The sequence below is a fragment of the Aquarana catesbeiana genome, linkage group LG08 (assembly GCF_042186555.1).
Source record: "Aquarana catesbeiana isolate 2022-GZ linkage group LG08, ASM4218655v1, whole genome shotgun sequence".
Taxonomy (NCBI): Eukaryota; Metazoa; Chordata; class Amphibia; order Anura; family Ranidae; genus Aquarana; species Aquarana catesbeiana.
In genome coordinates, this window is record NC_133331.1 from 303549652 (window position 1) to 303571526 (window position 21875).

Below are 21875 nucleotides of genomic sequence, written 5' to 3' on the forward strand. Positions count from 1 at the left end.
TCCGGGAGCTGTGATGCACCTGGCGGGCCCCCTCCCACCCCCCCTTTATTGGGGGGGTGGGGGCTCCGCCACTGTGCATCAGCGTCACGCATCCCATCTGGATGTGTGGCGTTCTATGAACGCTGTTGCGTCCACCTGTGTGGAAAACACACTCGCAAGCAGACTCGGGGTTTCAGGGCCGGCTGGCCGGAAATTGGTTCCCGACCCGCCTTGCCCCTCCCCCCTCTCCTGCTACGTGGCGTGACGTCAGTGGGTGGTCCCATAGCGGCGCTCATAAGGGCGTCTTTCGGGCGGCATTTGGTCCACAAGGCTTCCCTCCACACACCTGTTTGCACCCGGCCTGGATTCACTTTTTCTCCCTCGTTGTTCCTTCTCCACAGGTATGTCATCACCATGTCCCTGGTCTTATATTCCCACTTCCCTACTGGCTTTGGCGGGTATTTCTTTCCTCTTGACCTTACCAGGTCATGTCTTCAATTAAAGTCCCTAATATTTTTGCCCCATTCTTTACTGGGTTAGGCTTTGTTAGGATTGGATCAATAAAGAACCCTGCTTGCCCACAATATTTTAGTGGAGAGAGACAAGTGGTAAACCCACCACGATACGCTGGATGTCCCACTGAATATGAATTAACACATACAGAGGAATTTCTTAGCAGCTAAGATTTTAATACTGAATCCCAGTTTTTGAAAGGCATGAGTAGGTAAAATCTGAAAAATAATTAAACAAAAGGGTGCATGTAACCTAGTAAGTGGCTGATTCAAAAACCATGGTTTTAAAAGTGTGCTGTATAAATCGAGCTTACCTCTAATTGGAAATCCCCTCGTATGGGACAAGAGGAGAGGAGAGATGTATCCTCTCTCACTCTCACCGACCATCTGGCAGAGAATGGCGGCTTCTGCCACATTCATATCTGTCTCCTGTTCCGGCGGCGTCTGACATCACCGCCGGAGCCCCAACGTCACATGCGCCCAATCCAAGAAGGGTGGACGTGCCACGACACAGGTGTGTCATCACACAATTTGGAATTGGCCTCCATTGGGTGTTTCAGTTTTGCAGATAATAAACAAGTAATAATGGCTAGGAATTTCACAATTATCGTTGCCTAACTGACTAATGAGCTTCCTATATTGTTTATGTTCTTTGCTCCACTGTTTGTGATATGTTTGCACAAACCTGTATTTACTATGACAATTACCAACGACTCTTTGTTGTATCATCCTCGTCTTTTCCATAATAAAACAAAATTTTTAACCGTGAAAAAAAAAAAAAAATCACACCTTTAATGTAATAGAAAAAAATAGTACAGATCAGAAATATAGTCAAAACATAAGCCAGGGTTCAGAAGCCAAAACCGGTAATCAGAAGAGCCAGTAATCAGGAAGCCAGAGATCAGCGTAGTCGGAAGCCAAAGATCAGGAACCAGAAGGGACGTCGCCGGGCAAAGTCTTTAACAGGAACTCAGCAGAGACACTCAGGATATGTTAAATAAGGACGAAGGCATGAAAGACATGAACAAGGCAGTTTAAATAGCCAGAAGGGGCTGGCTGTAGGCTGGACTGATGAGGCAGGTAATGGTAACCAGGTGAGCCACTGTGGAAGCAATGAGTGGCTGGTAATTAACCGACAGCTGAGCAGCCTTGAGCACTGAGAAGAGAGCTTCTAGAAGCCCAGCCCTGACAAAGGGAAGGTCTGCCTGAGAAAGAATGGGTGGATGTACTGGCCCCTTTCCTGACTGCAGATCCTCAACTGGCGAATTGTGATTTGGCCTCAGAGTCAGCATGGCATTATAAATTGCTAAAGGCAGAAATACTAGCCAGGCTGGGAGTGACTGTTGCTTTGAGGGCGAGCCGAGTTCATGGCTGGCGCTTTGACAGGGCTAAGCCTGCCTGTGTACCACTGTATCATCTAATGCAGGGGGTCTCCAAACTTTTCAAAGGGCCAGTTTTATTGTCCTACAGACTTTAGGGGGGCCGGATTGTGGCCGACAGGAGCAGAAAATGTCCCAGGCCTGGCATCAGTGAGAATAAATATGGCCTCAGGGTTGGTGGTCAATAGGAGGAGGCGTACTGACCCCATTAGTAGGAAGAATGACCCCAATGTTGGTGTCAGTGGGAGGAATAGTCCCCCAAGGGATGGAGAAAGGCTAGCAAAGGGCCTTATTTGTCCCACGGACCGCAGTTTGGAGACCTCCTGATCTAATGCATCTGTTCCAGGAGGTCAGGACTGTGCAGGCCAGTCAAGTTCCTCCACCCCAAACTCACTTATCTGTGTCTTCATGGACCTTGCTTTGTGCATTGGTCCGAATCATTTGGTGGAGGGGGGATTATGGTGTATGGTTGATTTCAGGGGTTGGGTTTGGCCCCTTAGTTCCAGTTTAGGAAACTCTTAAGACATCAGCCTACCAAGACATTTTGGACAATTTCATGCTCCCAACTTTGTGGGAACAGTTTGGGGAAGGCCCCTTCCTGTTCCAACATGACTGCCCACCAGTGCACAAAGCAAGGTCCATAAAGACATGGATGAGAGAGTTTGGGGTGGAGGAACTTGACTGACCTGCACAGAGTTCTCATATGAATTCTCTGGAGTTGCAAAAGGTTTCCTTTCCTAGTGAAAGATTTCCCACACTCTGAACATGAATAAGGATGCTCACCTGTGTGAATTTTCTGATGTTCAATAAGATTATTTTTCCTATTCAAAGATTTCCTACACTGAACATGATTATGGATGCTCACCTGTGTGAATTCTCTGATGTATAACAAGATTTCCTTTTTGTTTGAAAGATTTCCCGCACTCTGAACATGAATAAGGATGCTCACCTGTGTGAATTCTAAGATGTTTAACAAGGTCTCCTTTCTGAGTGAAAGATTTCCCGCACTCTCAACACGAGTAAGGATGCTCACCTGTATGAATTCTCTGATGTGTAGCAAGGTGTGCTTTTTTAATGAATGATTTCCCGCACTCTGAACATGAGAATAGATTGTCACCTCAGTGATCTCCTTCATGGGGTGAGGAAGATTCCTCGGGATTAGAAAGATCTGTTGATCGATCTGCAGTGTGAGATCTTACATGGATATTTACAATCATAGTATGTGATTGATGAGAAGATTCCCCCTGATCAGAGGGATCCATTGATGTCTCCGGACAGGAAGGTCTGTGATGTATATTTTGTGTATTTGGATTTCCTCCTGGAGGATCCTGTGTGATGACATTATCTTCTGACTTACAATCAGCAGATAATAGAAGATGTCTCTCCGAGGAATTCCTGACATCACATCCATCTGTTGGAAAGAAGTAAAAAAAAATATAATAAATCTCAGTAGATGACAAATAACTGGAGTTTTAGCTCCTCCTCCCCGTCGGTGGAATAAGTGGAAATGCCGATCTCACAGCTGGACTCCTGTTCTCCCTCCAAAATCAATCAGAAAAGTCTTCACACCGAGTCCATATATGATCTGCTAATTCTATAATACTAAATAGCTATAACTAAGTCTTCATTATCCAAAACGCGTTAGTGGATTGTTACTACATCGGATTGGCTGGATTTTATATTATGAAGAGTTTGCAGATCATATATGGAGTCAGCAAGAAAAAAAAAGTCACATTGGTATAACAGTCAACACTTTCACAGAGCTCTGGCATGGAACTGGGTACAACTGTAACATTAAAATATGAAAAAAAAACCTTCCTCCAAGATTTACAATGCTGGTGTCCTAGGGTGGCTCCATCCCTCCTCCATCAGTGGGGAGACAACCTAAGCTGTTAGTGCAATGGTTTATTAAAGGGTTAGATCACCTCTACAGAAGAACTGTAAAGCTGAACTAACACCAGATCCCCTCCCCACCCTCCAGGACCCCGCTTTACATGTGATGGCTCTGACCAATCAGAATCCATCTGGTCCATCCTGGCAGCTCAGTATGGAGAAGACAGAGCAGTGGGGTATTTCATATCCCCTGACCATTGGAGTGGTGAGAGAGCCCTGATAGTAGAGGATGGCTAACGGTAAGTACAGTGAGGACCGGGAGTGGGGGGTGAAGGGGTCCGGTGTTAGGTCACCTTTACAGTTTTCCTGTATTAGGCAAACTAACCCTTTAATGTGATTTTAGGGGTCCGAACCCACCTTCCTGTACATAACGCACGCCAGAACCCACCCTCCTTCCTGTACATAACGCACGCCAGAACCCACCTTCCTTCCTGTACATAACGCACGCCAGAACCCACCTTCCTGTACATAACGCACTCCAGAACCCTCCATCCTGTACATAATGCACGCCAGAACCCACCTTCCTGTACATAACATACACCAGAACCCACCTTCCTGTACATAACGCACGCCAGAACCCACCTTTCTGTACATCACGCACGCCAGAACCCACCTTCCTGTACATAACATACACCAGAACCCACCTTCCTGTACATAACGCATGCCAGAACCCACCTTCCTTCCTGTACATAACGCACGCCAGAACCCACCTTCCTGTACATAACGCATGCCAGAACCCACCTTCCTTCCTGTACATAACGCACGCCAGAACCCACCTTCCTGTACATAACGCACACCAGAACCCACCTTCCTATACATAACGCACGCCAGAACCCACCTTCCTGTACATAACGCACTCCAGAACCCACCTTCCTTCCTGTACATAACGCACGCCATTACCCACCTTTCTGTACATAATGCATGCCAGAACCCACCTTCCTTCCTGTACATAACGCATGCCAGAACCCACCTTCCTGTGCATAACGCACGCCAGAACCCACCTTCCTTCCTGTACATAACGCACGCCAGAACCCACCTTCCTGTACATAACGCATGCCAGAACCCACCTTCCTGTACAAAACGCATGCCAGAACCCACCTTCCAGTACATAACGCACTCCAGAACCCACCTTCCTGTACATAACACATGCCAGAACCCACCTTCCTGTACATAACGCACACCAAAACCCACCTTCCTGTACATAATGCATGCCAGAACCCACCTTCCTTCCTGTACATAACATACACCAGAACCCACCTTCCTGTACATAACGCATGCCAAAACCCACCTTCCTTCCTGTACATAACGCACGCCAGAACCCACCTTTCTGTACATAACGCACGTCAGAACCCACCTTTCTGTACATAACGCACTGCAGAACCCACCTTCCTTCCTGGACATAACGCACGCCAGAACCCACCTTCCTGTACATAACGCACGCCAGAACCCACCTTCCTGTACATAACGCACGCCAGAACCCACCTTCCTGTACATAACGCATGCCAGAACCCACCTTCCTGTACATAACATACACCAGAACCCACCTTCCTGTACATAACGCACTCCAGAACCCTCCATCCTGTACATAACGCATGCCAGAACCTACCTTCCTTCCTGTACATAACGCACGCCAGAACCCACCTTCCTGTACATAACGCACGCCAGAACCCACCTTCCTGTACATAACGCATGCCAGAACCTACCTTCCTGTACACAACATACACCAGAACCCACCTTCCTGTACATAACGCACGCCAGAACCCACCCTCCTTCCTGTACATAACGCACGCCAGAACCCACCTTCCTTCCTGTACATAACACACGCCAGAACCCACCTTCCTTCCTGTACATAACGCACGCCAGAACCCACCTTCCTGTACATAACGCACTCCAGAACCCTCCATCCTGTACATAATGCACGCCAGAACCCACCTTCCTGTACATAACATACACCAGAACCCACCTTCCTGTACATAACGCACGCCAGAACCCACCTTCCTGTACATCACGCACGCCAGAACCCACCTTCCTGTACATAACATACACCAGAACCCACCTTCCTGTACATAACGCATGCCAGAACCCACCTTCCTTCCTGTACATAACGCACGCCAGAACCCACCTTCCTGTACATAACGCATGCCAGAACCCACCTTCCTTCCTGTACATAACGCACGCCAGAACCCACCTTCCTGTACATAACGCATGCCAGAACCCACCTTCCTGTACAAAACGCATGCCAGAACCCACCTTCCTGTACATAACGCACTCCAGAACCCACCTTCCTTCCTGTACATAACGCACACCAAAACCCACCTTCCTGTACATAACGCATGCCAGAACCCACCTTCCTTCCTGTACATAACATACACCAGAACCCACCTTCCTGTACATAACGCATGCCAAAACCCACCTTCCTTCCTGTACATAACGCACGCCAGAACTCACCTTTCTGTACATAACGCACGCCAGAACCCACCTTCCTGTACATAACGCACTCCAGAACCCACCTTCCTTCCTGTACATAACGCACGTCAGAACCCACCTTCCTGTACATAACGCACTCCAGAACCCTCCATCCTGTACATAACGCATGCCAGAACCCACCTTTCTTCCTGTACATAACGCACGCCAGAACCCACCTTCCTGTACATAACGCACGCCAGAACCCACCTTCCTTCCTGTACATAACGCATGCCAGAACCCACCTTCCTGTACATAACTCACGCCAGAACCCACCTTCCTGTACATAACGCACTCCAGAACCCTCCATCCTGTACATAATGCATGCCAGAACCCACCTTCCTTCCTGTACATAACATACACCAGAACCCACCTTCCTGTACATAACGCACTCCAGAACCCTCCATCCTGTACATAACGCATGCCAGAACCTACCTTCCTTCCTGTACATAACGCACGCCAGAACCCACCTTCCTGTACATAACGCACGCCAGAACCCACCTTCCTGTACATAACGCATGCCAGAACCTACCTTCCTGTACACAACATACACCAGAACCCACCTTCCTGTACATAACGCACGCCAGAACCCACCCTCCTTCCTGTACATAACGCACGCCAGAACCCACCTTCCTTCCTGTACATAACACACGCCAGAACCCACCTTCCTTCCTGTACATAACGCACGCCAGAACCCACCTTCCTGTACATAACGCACTCCAGAACCCTCCATCCTGTACATAATGCACGCCAGAACCCACCTTCCTGTACATAACATACACCAGAACCCACCTTCCTGTACATAACGCACGCCAGAACCCACCTTCCTGTACATCACGCACGCCAGAACCCACCTTCCTGTACATAACATACACCAGAACCCACCTTCCTGTACATAACGCATGCCAGAACCCACCTTCCTTCCTGTACATAACGCACGCCAGAACCCACCTTCCTGTACATAACGCATGCCAGAACCCACCTTCCTTCCTGTACATAACGCACGCCAGAACCCACCTTCCTGTACATAACGCATGCCAGAACCCACCTTCCTGTACAAAACGCATGCCAGAACCCACCTTCCTGTACATAACGCACTCCAGAACCCACCTTCCTTCCTGTACATAACGCACACCAAAACCCACCTTCCTGTACATAACGCATGCCAGAACCCACCTTCCTTCCTGTACATAACATACACCAGAACCCACCTTCCTGTACATAACGCATGCCAAAACCCAGCTTCCTTCCTGTACATAACGCACACCTGAACCCACCTTTCTGTACATAACGCACGCCAGAACCCACCTTCCTATACATAAAGCATGCCAGAACCCACCTTCCTTCCTGTACATAACATACACCAGAACCCACCTTCCTGTACATAACGCATGCCAAAACCCACCTTCCTTCCTGTACATAACGCACGCCAGAACTCACCTTTCTGTACATAACGCACGCCAGAACCCACCTTCCTGTACATAACGCACTCCAGAACCCACCTTCCTTCCTGTACATAACGCACGTCAGAACCCACCTTCCTGTACATAACGCACTCCAGAACCCTCCATCCTGTACATAACGCATGCCAGAACCCACCTTTCTTCCTGTACATAACGCACGCCAGAACCCACCTTCCTGTACATAACGCACGCCAGAACCCACCTTCCTTCCTGTACATAACGCATGCCAGAACCCACCTTCCTGTACATAACGCACGCCAGAACCCACCTTCCTGTACATAACGCATGCCAGAACCCACCTTCCTGTACATAACGCACGCCAGAACCCACTTTCCTGTACATAACGCACTCCAGAACCCACCTTCCTTCCTGTACATAACGCACGCCAGAACCCACCTTCCTGTACATAACGCACTCCAGAACCCTCCATCCTGTACATAACGCATGCCAGAACCCACCTTTCTTCCTGTACATAACGCACGCCAAAACCCACCTTCCTGTACATAACGCACGCCAGAACCCACCTTCCTTCCTGTACATAACGCATGCCAGAACCCACCTTCCTGTACATAACGCACGCCAGAACCCACCTTACTGTACATAACGCATGCCAGAACCCACCTTCCTGTACATAACGCACGCCAGAACCCACCTTCCTGTACATAACGCACGCCAGAACCCACCTTCCTTCCTGTACATAACGCATGCCAGAACCCACCTTCCTGTACATAACGCACTCCAGAACCTACCTTCCTTCCTGTACATAACGCACGCCAGAACCCACCTTCCTGTACATAACGCACTCCAGAACCCTCTATCCTGTACATAACCCATGCCAGAACCCACCTTCCTTCCTGTACATAACGCACGCCAGAATCCACCTTCCTGTACATAACGCACGCCAGAACCCACCTTCCTGTACATAACATACACCAGAACCCACCTTCCTGTACATAACGCACGCCAGAACCCACCTTCCTTCTGTACATAATGCACACCAGAACCCACCTTCCTGTACATAACTCACGCCAGAACCCACCTTCCTGTACATAACGCACTCCAGAACCCTCCATCCTGTACATAATGCATGCCAGAACCCACCTTCCTTCCTGTACATAACGCACGCCAGAATCCACCTTCCTGTACATAACGCACGCCAGAACCCACGTTCCTGTACATAACATACACCAGAACCCACCTTCCTGTACATAACGCATGCCAGAACCCACCTTCCTTCCTGTACATAATGCACACCAGAACCCACCTTCCTGTACATAACGCACGCCAGAACCCAGCTTCCTGTACATAACGCACTCCAGAACCCTCTATCCTGTACATAACGCATGCCAGAACCCACCTTCCTTCCTGTACATAACGCACGCCAGAATCCACCTTCCTGTACATAACGCACGCCAGAACCCACCTTCCTGTACATAACATACACCAGAACCCACCTTCCTGTACATAACGCATGCCAGAACCCACCTTCCTTCCTGTACATAATGCACACCAGAACCCACCTTCCTGTACATAACGCACGCCAGAACCCACCTTCCTGTACATAACGCACTCCAGAACCCTCCATTGTGTACATAATGCATGCCAGAACCCACCTTCCTTCCTGTACATAACGCATGCCAGAACCCACCTTCCTGTACATAATGCACGCCAGAACCCACCTTCCTTCCTGTACATAACGCACGGCAGAACACACTTTCCTGTACATAATGCACGCCAGAGCCCACCTTCCTTCCTGTACATAACGTACTCCAGAATCCCGCACTATGTATCTAACACTCGCCTGAACCCTACACTCTGTACCTCACACTTTCCTGAACCCTGCACTCTCTACGTAAGTGTCAGCAGTATACAGACTGGTCTGCATATAATGTACAGTACAGTGTCAGTGTATAAGACCAGTCTGTATTGTATAATGACACTGTACTGTATTGAAGTGGGGGTTTGCATTGTGGATGGTAGGGTTTGGTAGGAGGACACCAAAATGCATACTCGCCTAAGTAGACAAAATTCCTTGCACCGGCCCTGTCTATCCACATCCACACACAGCATCATCCATCCCTCCAGTCTCCACAATGTACCCACATCCATGCCCAGCACCAACCATCTATCCAATCCTCCACTCTTCACAATGTGGGTGGATTCCGTGGGATGGCCAGTGGGCAGGCCCAGGGGAATGTTGGTGATCAGGCCTAAAGCTGTGTAAGGGGCCCCAAAATTTCTGATGGCTGCCCTGACCGGAATACAAGGTAATGAATCTGATAAAAAATATGCAATCATGTGAAGCGTACAGTACAAGAAGCATGTGTTCAGTGAAAAATGACATACGCAGATCAATACTCCAGATGTGTCAACTCCAGTGCACCACCAATGAGGTCATACACGCTTACAGGTACTGAAAGTGTCCAAAGGATGGAGATGGCCAGCTTGGCACAGATCACAACCCAGCACATGGAAAAGATGGGAACCACCACATTCACTTTGCAAGGCCTTGCACACCGTGGTTCTAAGCATAGCCCCTAGGAGGGTTCTGGTCTGCAGTGGTCCCAAACATAGGAGTCCAGCCAGGTGCCAAGCTACCCTTACCTACAGAACCTCTGTCACCGGTCACCACCATTCTCTCTGCCCCTAACTGGAGGCTCCTTCTTATCACTTTTCACTCCACGACATCAAGACTTAACTGAATTGTACATTCTGTTCCCCAGTTCTCCCCAATACACTGTAAAGTCCCTTCTCTTCCAAAGTAACACAGATGGTTACTCTTAAACAATAGGTTCTTTAATGCAATGGTTCTCAACTTCAGTCCTCAAGTACCCCCAATGGGCCATGTTTTGGGAACTTCCCTTAGATAAAATAGATCTTATCAATACCATGTCATTGATATTGATTTAAAGCAGCTGTGCAAAGTAAACAAAAAAACCTGAAAACATGGCCCGTTGGGGGTACATGAGGACTGAGGTTGAGAACCATACATACAACATACAGGGATATACAATGTAATACTGACATAAAAACACACACATAGGTTGGACTTGTGTCTTTTTTCAACCTCGCCTACTATGTAACTATTGTTAGGTGCAATTCTCAACTAAATTGCCTCTAGTTTATATTGCTTTGCCAAATTTAGCTCTTAAAGAAGCAAGACACAGAATCAGGAGTATCTGTATATCAGTTCCGAGCATAAAAGGTCCCGTATTGAACTGTTGCTGCCCTTCTTTATTGAAGCATTTATAGGGCTGGTTACACAAACATAGGTTTCAGCAAAATTTCCATATAAGGTAACAAACAGTATATTTCAACATATAATGTAACAAGCAGTTTATTTCAACATACACCACGCGCTGGACACTCATTTAGGCGAAAACCTCAGGCTACGTCTTGCAACATATACTGACACGTACACATAATGCAGAGAAATGACAAACAACTTAAGAAGAACTCTAATCCATTATTTCCAACCTTATCAATTTCCCCCTTTGACATCATCCCCTCCACGATTCTGGGTCCTTGCAAACAAGTGAACAGCCGATACTTCAAAGAGTACTATCCCTGACCGCGGGTTGTCAGAGGAGGATAAGTCTTCTCTATTTACCCTCATCCCTCAAATCCATACCTGCATCTTATAACTAAAGAGAATAGAAAAGGGGTGATGTCAAGTTACCCTTTTTGTCATTAGAGTTCCTAATACCTTTCTCTTTCTATTCTGTCTGTTCGTGCCTTAATCTTCCTATATAAGCAACAGTTTATCACGGTAAGCAGTACAAAAGCTAAAATTAGAATAAGTATCGGATTAAGCATCCAGTTAAGAATTGCCGTAGCAGTGGGTGACCATCCAGCAAATACATCATACCAGTGATGTGTTGTTTCATCTCTTATTTGTGAGGATAAATGTATTAATTTCCCTTTATCTATAACCGCAGATATTAGATTATTTTGAAGGGTATGTTCTTGTGTCTCTATGTGTTTTCTAAGTATTTCAGACTCATTTAAGATTTGCCGTAAGGGCTCTAATGATATTATAAAAGGTGTAGTATCAGTAAGATTATCTACCGTCCATTCTAGATTAAATATTCTATGTGCATCTGGTTCAAAAAGGAAAGTGTCATTCTGCCATTTAAGCATTTTAACATTCTTTACGCATCCTGAAAAAGGGGCCGTTTTATTTAAACTTTCCATAGTTTCCTGATCATTTGTGACTAAACAAATATGTTGTGGTCCTATCTCCATAAATCTGTTTCCTACACCTACTGGTAATCTCTGAAACTTACATATGTTAGATTGATGTTTCAATAAGCAAGGTTCATAGACTGGAGAACTTCTTCCACAGACTATTCCCTTATTAGTTTTAGCACATAGACTTAGATCATGAGTCATGTTTTGTGTATCTACATAGTGTCCATAAATCTCAGGGTACCAAAATTCAGGTAGATCCTTTCCTATCAGGAGTGGCATCACTATTAACTTACACATTACCTGGACCTCCTCCACTTTGTATACATCAAACCTTCCAGCACACCATCTTTCCTCACATTCAACTTCTTTTCCTAGTACTTCAAACCATGTACTTTCTAAATTTAAACCCTAATCGTAGCTCATCTCGAGCTCTATTAATTTGAATGTGATAAGATAGTGTAGAAAAAGCACATTGAGTAATGTTTATGAACTTCTGATTTGCTTTCCACAACTCCAGACTGGCTAGTGCTGTGTGATTAACCATAATATTGAGATATTTAGTTAATTGTACCTGGCTAATTTGTGTTTCGAATGTTGTAGGTAACCATTTGCTTGTGATTATTAAACTATCAGCTATGTGACTTCCTGCACGTTTCCACTTATTTTGTATCATTTCCATCTGTATCCCATTCATTATTCCCATTCCGGTTCCTGCAGCCCCGAGAACTGTATCATACCATTCTCGGCGATACCTACATTCTGGTAGCTGGGGAAAAGTTACATTAAATTTGATTTTTGTTTTCTGTTGTGATACCGAAACATTTATGCAAAATCTAGGAATAGGAGTTAATACAGAGGATTCGAAGATGGTGGGTAGAGCGTCCTCTATCTTTATATTGAAACCATAATGTTGCCATTGTATATATCCTCCTGTTGTGTTTTCCCATTTCCTTACTGGTACAAAATACCATTCGTAGTAAGGATATTGCGTTATACTCTTATCCTGATTTACCCATCTAAGATCAGTACTATTTTCATGAACTGTTACATTGATACCGGGAGTCCAAGTATAAACAAACATTTGAAAACATTCAAGCACTATTATCATAGTTAGAAGGATCTTCATTCTGTTTCTCTCGGTTCAAAACTCTTTTTGCAGTGTGATGCGTGGATCCAGGCTGCTTTTCCTTCCAATTTCACTGAAGTGGCTGTGGTCAAAAGCACTTGATAAGGACCTTCAAATCTAGGTTCCAATGTCTTTCTGGTGTGTTTCTTAACATATACATAATCTCCTGGTAGCAGTGTATGTGTACCTGCTATTGAGTTAGGGTCTGGAAGAGAAGAATACACACTTTTGTGGATCTTAGTTAGACGTTGTTGTAATTGTATCACATATGCAGTCAAACTATCACATTGCAATTGCATACTCTGTGGAAAGTATAGACCTAATCTAGGTGCATTCCCAAAAAGTATTTCATATGGGGACAATCCTGTTTTCCCTGTTGGAGTGTATCTTATGGAGAACAAAGCCAAAGGCAGGCATTCTGGCCATGGCTTGTTTAACTCTTGCATGGCTTTTTGTATTTTCAACTTTATTGTCCCATTTACTCTTTCCACTGATCCTGAACTCTGTGGATGATAAGTGGTGTGGAAACTTTGTTGAACCCCTAACATGGTCATCACATTCTGCATGATTTCTCCTGTAAAGTGTGTCCCCCTATCTGATTCTATAGTTTCAGGAAGACCAAACCTAGGTATTAACTCAGTGATCAGTTTCTTGGCTGTGGCTTTTGCTGTAGCTGATTTTACTGGATAGCTTTCGGGCCAACCTGAGAATAAATCGATACACACGAGGACAAATTCAAAGGGGGCGCTTTTAGGCATTTGTATGTAGTCAATTTGCAGTCTCTGGAAGGGGTATTGGGCCAGAACCTGGTGTTTTCGTGGGGTTTTTACTCTCTGTCCTCGGTTATTAAGGAGACAGATTTGGCAGGCTGCACAGTAGTTTCTCACAGTACTACTGAATCCAGGGGCGAGCCATCCTTGGTTCACAATCCTATACATGGAATTGGAACTCACATGTGTGGGTAGGTGAACTGCCGCTGCCATTGCTGGGTACAGAGAGGCAGTTAGGCATACTTTGCCTCCTTCCCTCCATACATTGTCAAGGTCTGGTGCTGCTCCCATCCTGACCCACTTATCTTTCTCGCTCTCCCCTGCTTGCTCCTGTAATTTACTCAGCTGCTGCCATGTTGGTTCTGGGATACTCACCTCTACCGCTGCTAAAGTCTCAGGGCTTCCTTCCCCTAGAGCTGCCTGTTTTGCAGTCAAATCTGCAAATGCATTTCCTTTTGCCTCAATTGTTTTTGCGCTCATGTGTGCCGCTATCTTCATAATGGCCACTCGTTTAACCTTTTGAAGATTGTTCAGGACTCTCTTAATCCCTTCTCCATGTTTTACAGGTGTACCTGCTGCTGTCAGATAACCTCTAGCCCTCCATATGTGGCCATAATCGTGCGCTACACCATAAACGTAGGCAGAGTCAGTGTAAATATTCCCTTCTCGTCCTTTTAAGTATTCTAGGGCTTGTTCTAAAGCTTTTAATTCTGCTTCTTGTGCTGACATGTGGGCTGGTAAGGGCTGTGCTTCAAGCACCTGTGTATCAGTCACTACAGCATACCCTGTGTGATATTTACCCTTGTCATCAGCAAACCTACTGCCATCTATGTACAAAGTGTGCTCAGCGTTTAAGATTGGTGTATCTGTAACATGTGGGAATCCCATTGTCTCCTGTTCCATGAACTGAAAACAATCGTGCTATCTCTTTAAACAGAAGGGTGTCAGTTTCCTCATCTCCTTCCTTATTAGCACTATTATTCCCCCTTGCCAAATCTGGTGACTGAAGAGGCAAAAAGGTGGCCAAATTCAAGGTTGTACAGCGCTGAAAAGTGACATTTGGAGGTAAAAGTAAAGTACACTGTAACCTTAATTGCCTAGCCATTGAAATGTGTTTGGGCTGAACTTGAGACAAGATTGCATGTATGTCATGTGTGGTGTGCACTACGTAAGCATATACGGTACAATTTTCAAACAATTGTATAATGGCTGCATCAAAGCGCTAGGGTGTGGTATCCATTGTCTACAATATGACACAATACCTAAAAACATATGCAATTGTTTGAAATTCCGTGGGGGTAACATTTCCTTTATCACTTGAACCCTCTCCTCAGTAGTAGGGATGAGCCGAACACCCCCCTGTTCGGTTCGCACCAGAACATGCGAACAGGAAAAAAGTTCTTTCGAACACGCGAACACCGTTAAAGTCTATGGGACACGAACATGAATAATCAAAAGTGCTAATTTTAAAGGCTAATATGCAAGTTATTGTCATAAAAAGTGTTTGGGGACCTGGGTCCTGCCCCAGGGGACATGGATCAATGCAAAAAAAAGTTTTAAAAACGGCCGTTTTTTCAGGAGCAGTGATTTTAATAATGCTTAAAGTCAAACAATAAAAGTGTAATATCCCTTTAAATTTCGTACCTGGGGGGTGTCTATAGTATGCCTGTAAAGGGGCATGTTTCCTGTGTTTAGAACAGTCTGACAGCAAAATGACATTTTGAAGGAAAAAACTCATTTAAAACTACCCGCGGCTATTGCATTGCCGACAATACACATAGAAGTTCATTGATAAAAACGGCATGGGAATTCCCCAAAGGGGAACCCCGAACCAAAATTTAAAAAAAAATGATGTGGGAGTCCCCCTAAATTCCATACCAGGCCCTTCAGGTCTGGTATGGATATTAAGGGGAACCCCGGCCAAAATTAAAAAAAAAAAAATGACGTGGGGTTCCCCCTAAATTCCATACCAGACCCTTCAGGTCTGGTATGGATTTTAAGGGGAACCCCGCGCCAAAAAAAAAAAAAAAAAAACGGCGTGGGGTCCCCCCAAAAATCCATACCAGCCCCTAATCCGAGCACGCAACCTGGCAGGCCGCAGGAAAAGAGGGGGGGACGAGAGTGCGGCCCCCCCCTCCTGAACCGTACCAGGCCACATGCCCTCAACATTGGGAGGGTGCTTTGGGGTAGCCCCCCAAAACACCTTGTCCCCATGTTGATGAGGACAAGGGCCTCATCCCCACAACCCTGGCCGGTGGTTGTGGGGGTCTGCGGGCGGGGGGCTTATCGGAATCTGGAAGCCCCCTTTAACAAGGGGACCCCCAGATCCCGGCCCCCCCCTGTGTGAAATGGTAAGGGGGTACTTACCCCTACCATTTCACTAAAAAACTGTCAAAAATGTTAAAAATGACAAGAGACAGTTTTTCACAATTCCTTTATTTAAATACTTCTTCTTTCTTCTATCTTCCTTCATCTTCTGGTTCTTCTGGTTCTTCTGGCTCTTCTGGTTCTTCCTCCGGCGTTCTCGTCCAGCATCTCCTCCGCGGCGTCTTCTATCTTCTTCTCCTCGGGCCGCTCCGCACCCATGGCATGGGGGGAGGCTCCCGCTCTTCTCTTCATCTTCTTCATCTTCTTCTCTTCTTCTTTTCTTCTCTTCTTCTCTTCTTCTCTTCTTCATTTTCTTCTCCGGCCGCTCCGCATCCATGCTGGCATGGAGGGAGGCTCCCGCTGTGTGATGGCGCTCCTCGTCTGACAGTTCTTAAATAATGGGGGGCGGGGTCATGACGGGGTCATGACGGGACTTCCCTGTGGCATTCCCCGTGACGTCACAGGGAAGTCCCGTCAAGTCACAGTGCGTCAGAGGGGGGCGGGGTCACCGGGTGGCCCCGCCCCCCGTTATTTAAGAACTGTCAGACGAGGAGACGCCGTCACACAGCGGGAGCCTCCCTCCATGCCAGCATGGGTGCGGAGCGGCCCGGAGAAGAAAATGAAGAAGAGAAGAAAAGAAGAAGAGAAGAAGAGAAGAAGATGAAGAAGATGAAGAGAAGAGCGGGAGCCTCCCCCCATGCCATGGGTGCGGAGCGGCCCGAGGAGAAGAAGATAGAAGACGCCGCGGAGGAGATGCTGGACGAGAACGCCGGAGGAAGAACCAGAAGAGCCAGAAGAACCAGAAGAACCAGAAGATGAAGGAAGATAGAAGAAAGAAGAAGTATTTAAATAAAGGAATTGTCAAAAACTGTCTCTTGTCATTTTTAACATTTTTGACAGTTTTTTAGTGAAATGGTAGGGGTACTTTTGTACCCCCTTACCATTTCACACGGGGGGGGGCCGGGATCTGGGGGTCCCCTTGTTAAAGGGGGCTTCCAGATTCCAATAAGCCCCCTGCCCGCAGACCCCCACAACCACCGGCCAGAGTTGTGGGGATGAGGCCCTTGTCCTCATCAACATGGGGACAAGGTGTTTTGGGGGGCTACCCCAAAGCACCCTCCCAATGTTGAGGGCATGTGGCCTGGTACGGTTCAGGAGGGGGGGGGCGCACTCTCATCCCCCCCTCTTTTCCTGCGGCCTGCCAGGTTGCGTGCTCGGATAAGGGTCTGGTATGGATTTTTGGGGGGACCCCACGCCGTTTTTTTTTGGCACGGGGTTCCCCTTAAAATCCATACCAGACCTGAAGGGTCTGGTATGGAATTTAGGGGGAACCCCACATCATTTTTTAAAAAAAATTTTGGCCGGGGTTCCCCTTAATATCCATATCAGACCTGAAGGGCCTGGTATGGAATTTAGGGGGACTCCCATGTCATTTTTTTTTTTTAATTTTGGTTCGGGGTTCCCCTTTGGGGAATTCCCATGCCGTTTTTATCAATGAACTTCTATGTGTATTGTCGGCAATGCAATAGCCGCGGGTAGTTTTAAATGAGTTTTTTCCTTCAAAATGTCATTTTGCTGTCAGACTGTTCTAAACACAGGAAACATGCGCCCCTTTACAGGCATACTATAGACACCCCCCAGGTACGAAATTTAAAGGGATATTACACTTTTATTGTTTGACTTTAAGCATTATTAAAATCACTGCTCCTGAAAAAACGTCCGTTTTTAAAACTTTTTTTTGCATTGATCCATGTCCCCTGGGGCAGGACCTGGGTCCCCAAACACTTTTTATGACAATAACTTGCATATTAGCCTTTAAAATGAGCACTTTTGATTTCTCCCATAGACTTTTAAAGGGTGTTCCGCGGCATTCGAATTTGCCGCGAACACCCCAAATTGTTCGCTGTTCGGCGAACTTGCGAACAGCCAATGTTCGAGTCGAACATGAGTTGGACTCGAACTCGAAGCTCATCCCTATCAGTGAGATGTCTTGTACCCTGTGATATACAATGTCCCAAAAAGATAACTTTTTTCTGACACACTTGCAACTTTTTCTTATTAACCTTGCAACCTTTTTCTGCCAAAAATCGCAACAAATTAAGGGTGGTGTGCAGGCTTTCAGTCTTTCACTTATCTGTGGAATTAATCCTTCCATAAACTGTCTATTGAAGGCTCAGATCTTGACTGGCAGAGCCAAATCCAATCCCTCATCTGCCATCATACTTTCCATAGATAAGTAAAATTCCGATACAGTCTGTCCTGGCATTTGTTTCATGGGTGATATTGACCCCCTCTCCTGTTGTTTTGCCTGACAGAAAGCTTCTAATCTAGCAATAAAAGGGGCCCTTGAGTCTATGTGTCTGACATGTCCTGCCTCTAGATTGCCATCCCCCTCAGCTCGGTCTGCAGGTCGGTCATAAACTGGTTAAACAGGGTCAGAGTCATTTTATGTCTGCATAAATCCTCCCCATCCTGCCAGGTTGATTCATGTGTATTCATTAACTGTGTCACAAATCTACAGAAAGCAGCTGGCTTTGCTACCGGGTCTGGGGCGCTCTGTATTAATGCCATAAGAGTGTCTGCTGACCAAGGCTTCCAAGTCCTTATTTGCATCCTACGAGTAATAGTAGGTGGGGCGTTTGGATGGGCTGCTTGTCCAAATTCTGGATTATTTACCTGTACAATACGTGTATCAGTGCGTACGGGGACTACAGTTTCTGAATGAGGTTTTTGTGCTCCACAAACCTGACAAACCCATCCTCTCCCCTCAAGTACAGGATATATCTTGTGTGGTTTACGTTCTATGTCAGTATATGGGGGTGGGATGGTTGAACTAAGATTATTTAAAATTTCAACATTTTTTGTTCTTCTGTCTTTCATATCCCAACCATCACAATCTGGATTATATTTCCACCCCTCTTCTTTCGCTCTATTTGAGACCTTAATTAAGCATTGAACCTGACGCATCCATTGCTTCTCTAACACCTTTCCTTGTCTTTCCCTTTTTATTTCACTCCATACATCCGGGTCTAAACCCGCTGCTCCTTTCACCTTAAATTTACGAAGGACATCCTTTAAGTCCTATGCTTCATCTTTCCCATAGATGTTCTTAATTATCTGTGGCACCGTATAATGCGCCACAATTCCCTGATGGGGTTTCGTGTTCTGCTGGCCCATTCTGACAGTCCGTGCCTAGGTAGCGTGTGGGACACTTAGTGTACAATACAAAGCACTAAAAAAGCTACACTAGTTCCTCGTTGCCTTCCTCCTAGGGTGCCAGAATACTAAAAACCTCTCCGGATGAGATTTCTGAAATCAAATTACTTTATATGCTAGCCAACTGACAAATATTATGACCAGACTGACGGCTACAACATATACAAGCATTCCTTTAAGTGACCAGGTATCCGACTAGATCTCCGGGCTTATGGAGACCTTATTCCCCCCCGTATCTGGGATCCCTCTCATACACTCTTATCCCTGCTTTATGGAGCAGACAGGGCTTATACTCTCAACCCGTCTATGGTTTATGAATTAAATTGAATATCAAACTTAAGTGTCAGACCCCCCGGAAGGGCGCATTCCGTTGCTCATTGGGATGATATTCTTTCAATTCATACCAACCTTGGCAAGGCTCATTCACTTTCTCAACAAGACAGACAACAAACAACAAATAATTCCAGCAATATAAACCAAAATATGCAGTAATTCTAGACTCACCACTACAGAGGCTGGTGTTTTAAAACCAGGAGAACCGTAACTGACAGAACGGATAGGCACAAATCAGGGGAGCACAGAATATAAGAAAAATAAAGCTTTTTCTTACCTGTGCAGGTTTTCAATCTGTGGTTCCCGGAATGCCTGTCCTTTTGTTCCGTCAGTACTCATTCATCCACCTCTTGAAGTATCATCGGTAAGTCCCTTTGTTCGGGCGCCAGAAATGTTAAGTGCAGTTCTCAACTGAATTGCCTCTAGTTTATATTGCTTTGCCAAATTTAGCTCTATTAGAAATAAGACACAGAATCAGGAGTTTCTGTATATCAATTCCGAGCCTTAAAGGTCCCGTACTGAACTGAACTAAACTGCTTTATTGGGGCTTTTTATAGGCTTGGTTACACAAGCATCAGTTTCAGCAAATTTCCATATAAGGTAACAAGCAGTATATTTCAACATACATCACGCTGGACTTACACATCTGGAAAAACTTAAGCTAGTCTTGCAACATATGCTGACATGCACACATAATGCAGAGAAATGAAAAACAACTTAAGTAGAACTCTAGCCCATTATTTTCAACCTTATCAGGTGAAAAATGTAGGGCGCTCAAAGGAGCTAGAAACGGGGATGGGGGGTGTAGGTAACAAAGGCTGCACTTCAGATGTTGAAGTAAAACAAGAGACTACACAGAAGAACGTCATCTCATGGCTTACAATAAATATTTAGGTCTAGATGCCCAGCCCCATCTACCTGGAGATGGTGAGGGATGGTGTGATCTTCCTGTATGGAATCCCAGGAACACAGAGGATCACCCTCTACCATTGACTGCTGATCCCCGGACTTCTCTTCTTTTTCTACTTTAACCTCAACTTTGATGTCTTTCAGTTGTTCACCCTAAACCCCAAATGTGATAAAACGGATTTATAAAAGGAAACAAGAGATGAAATAAAAGAATGTTATTTTGAAGCGTAGAATTCTACAACGTATTTGAGTTATATTTGCTCAGTCCCACCTACCTGATGATGGTGAGGGATGGTGTGATCTTCCTGTGTGGAATCCCGGGAATACAGAGGACGGGGACATCTCTCTGGTGGTTTCCCATTACTGGATCCATCTGTAGGAAACACACACACTGACTGAATACATTGTTTCTATGTGTTTATCAGATGATGGGGGATCTAGGTGGACCCTCGTACTGCTCTCTCCTTTACAATAAAGTCTCTTCTTACCCGGTGATGTGAGGGGCGGCTGATTCTCCATCATGACGTCCTTGTAGAGATCCTTGTATCCTTCTAAATAAATTAATATCATTACTTCCTCTGCTGCCAGTTCCAACAATGTTTTCTTTTGGTAACGGCTAGTTCCTATCGTGCAGATTCACCTTGTGATGTCACAGGAAACATGTGCCCAGGAAGCAGGAAATGGAGGGCGGGAAAGTGAAGTGAATAGGAGGAGCTGCAAGCAGATCACACGTTATTACCCTGAAGAGATCTCCCTCCCTCTGTCCATCTTCTTTTATATTATATCCTCTCTGTATATCTCCCTGTATACTCCTCTCTGTATATCCCCCTGTATACCCCTCTCTGTATATCTCCCTGTATACTCCTCTCTGTATATCCCCCTGTATACCCCTCTCTGTATATCTCCCTGTATACTCCTCTCTGTATATCCCCCTGTATACCCCTCTCTGTATATCTCCCTGTATACTCCTCTCTGTATATCTCCCTGTATACCCCTCTCTGTATATCTCCCTGTACATCCCTCTCTGTATATCTCCCTGTATACCCCTCTCTCTGTATATCTCCCTGTATACCCCTCTCTGTATATCTCCCTGTATACCCCTCTCTGTATATCTCCCTGTATATCCCTCTCTGTATATCTCCCTGTATACCCCTCTCTGTATATCTCCCTGTATACCCCTGTCTCTGTATATCTCTCTGTATATACCCCTTCTCTCTGTATATCTCCCTGTATACCCCTCTCTCTGTATATCTCCCTGTATACCCCTCTCTTTA

The 21875-nt window shown here is 45.9% G+C and overlaps 1 protein-coding gene across 1 annotated transcript in view; it reads right to left on the reverse strand.

Annotated features, from left to right (window-relative positions):
• The window catches only part of LOC141105085 (uncharacterized), a 41261-nt gene extending 19985 nt beyond the window's left edge, over nucleotides 1–21276 (reverse strand). The window contains exons 1-3 of the mRNA XM_073594928.1: nucleotides 21242–21276; nucleotides 21090–21152; nucleotides 20877–20974 (exon numbers count right to left, since the gene is read on the reverse strand). Of these exons, the coding sequence (XP_073451029.1) occupies nucleotides 20877–20974; nucleotides 21090–21152; nucleotides 21242–21263 (183 nt within the window). The 5' untranslated portion in view covers nucleotides 21264–21276. The remainder of the gene's footprint in view (nucleotides 1–20876; nucleotides 20975–21089; nucleotides 21153–21241) is intronic.
• Between the last annotated feature and the right edge of the window lie 599 nt (nucleotides 21277–21875).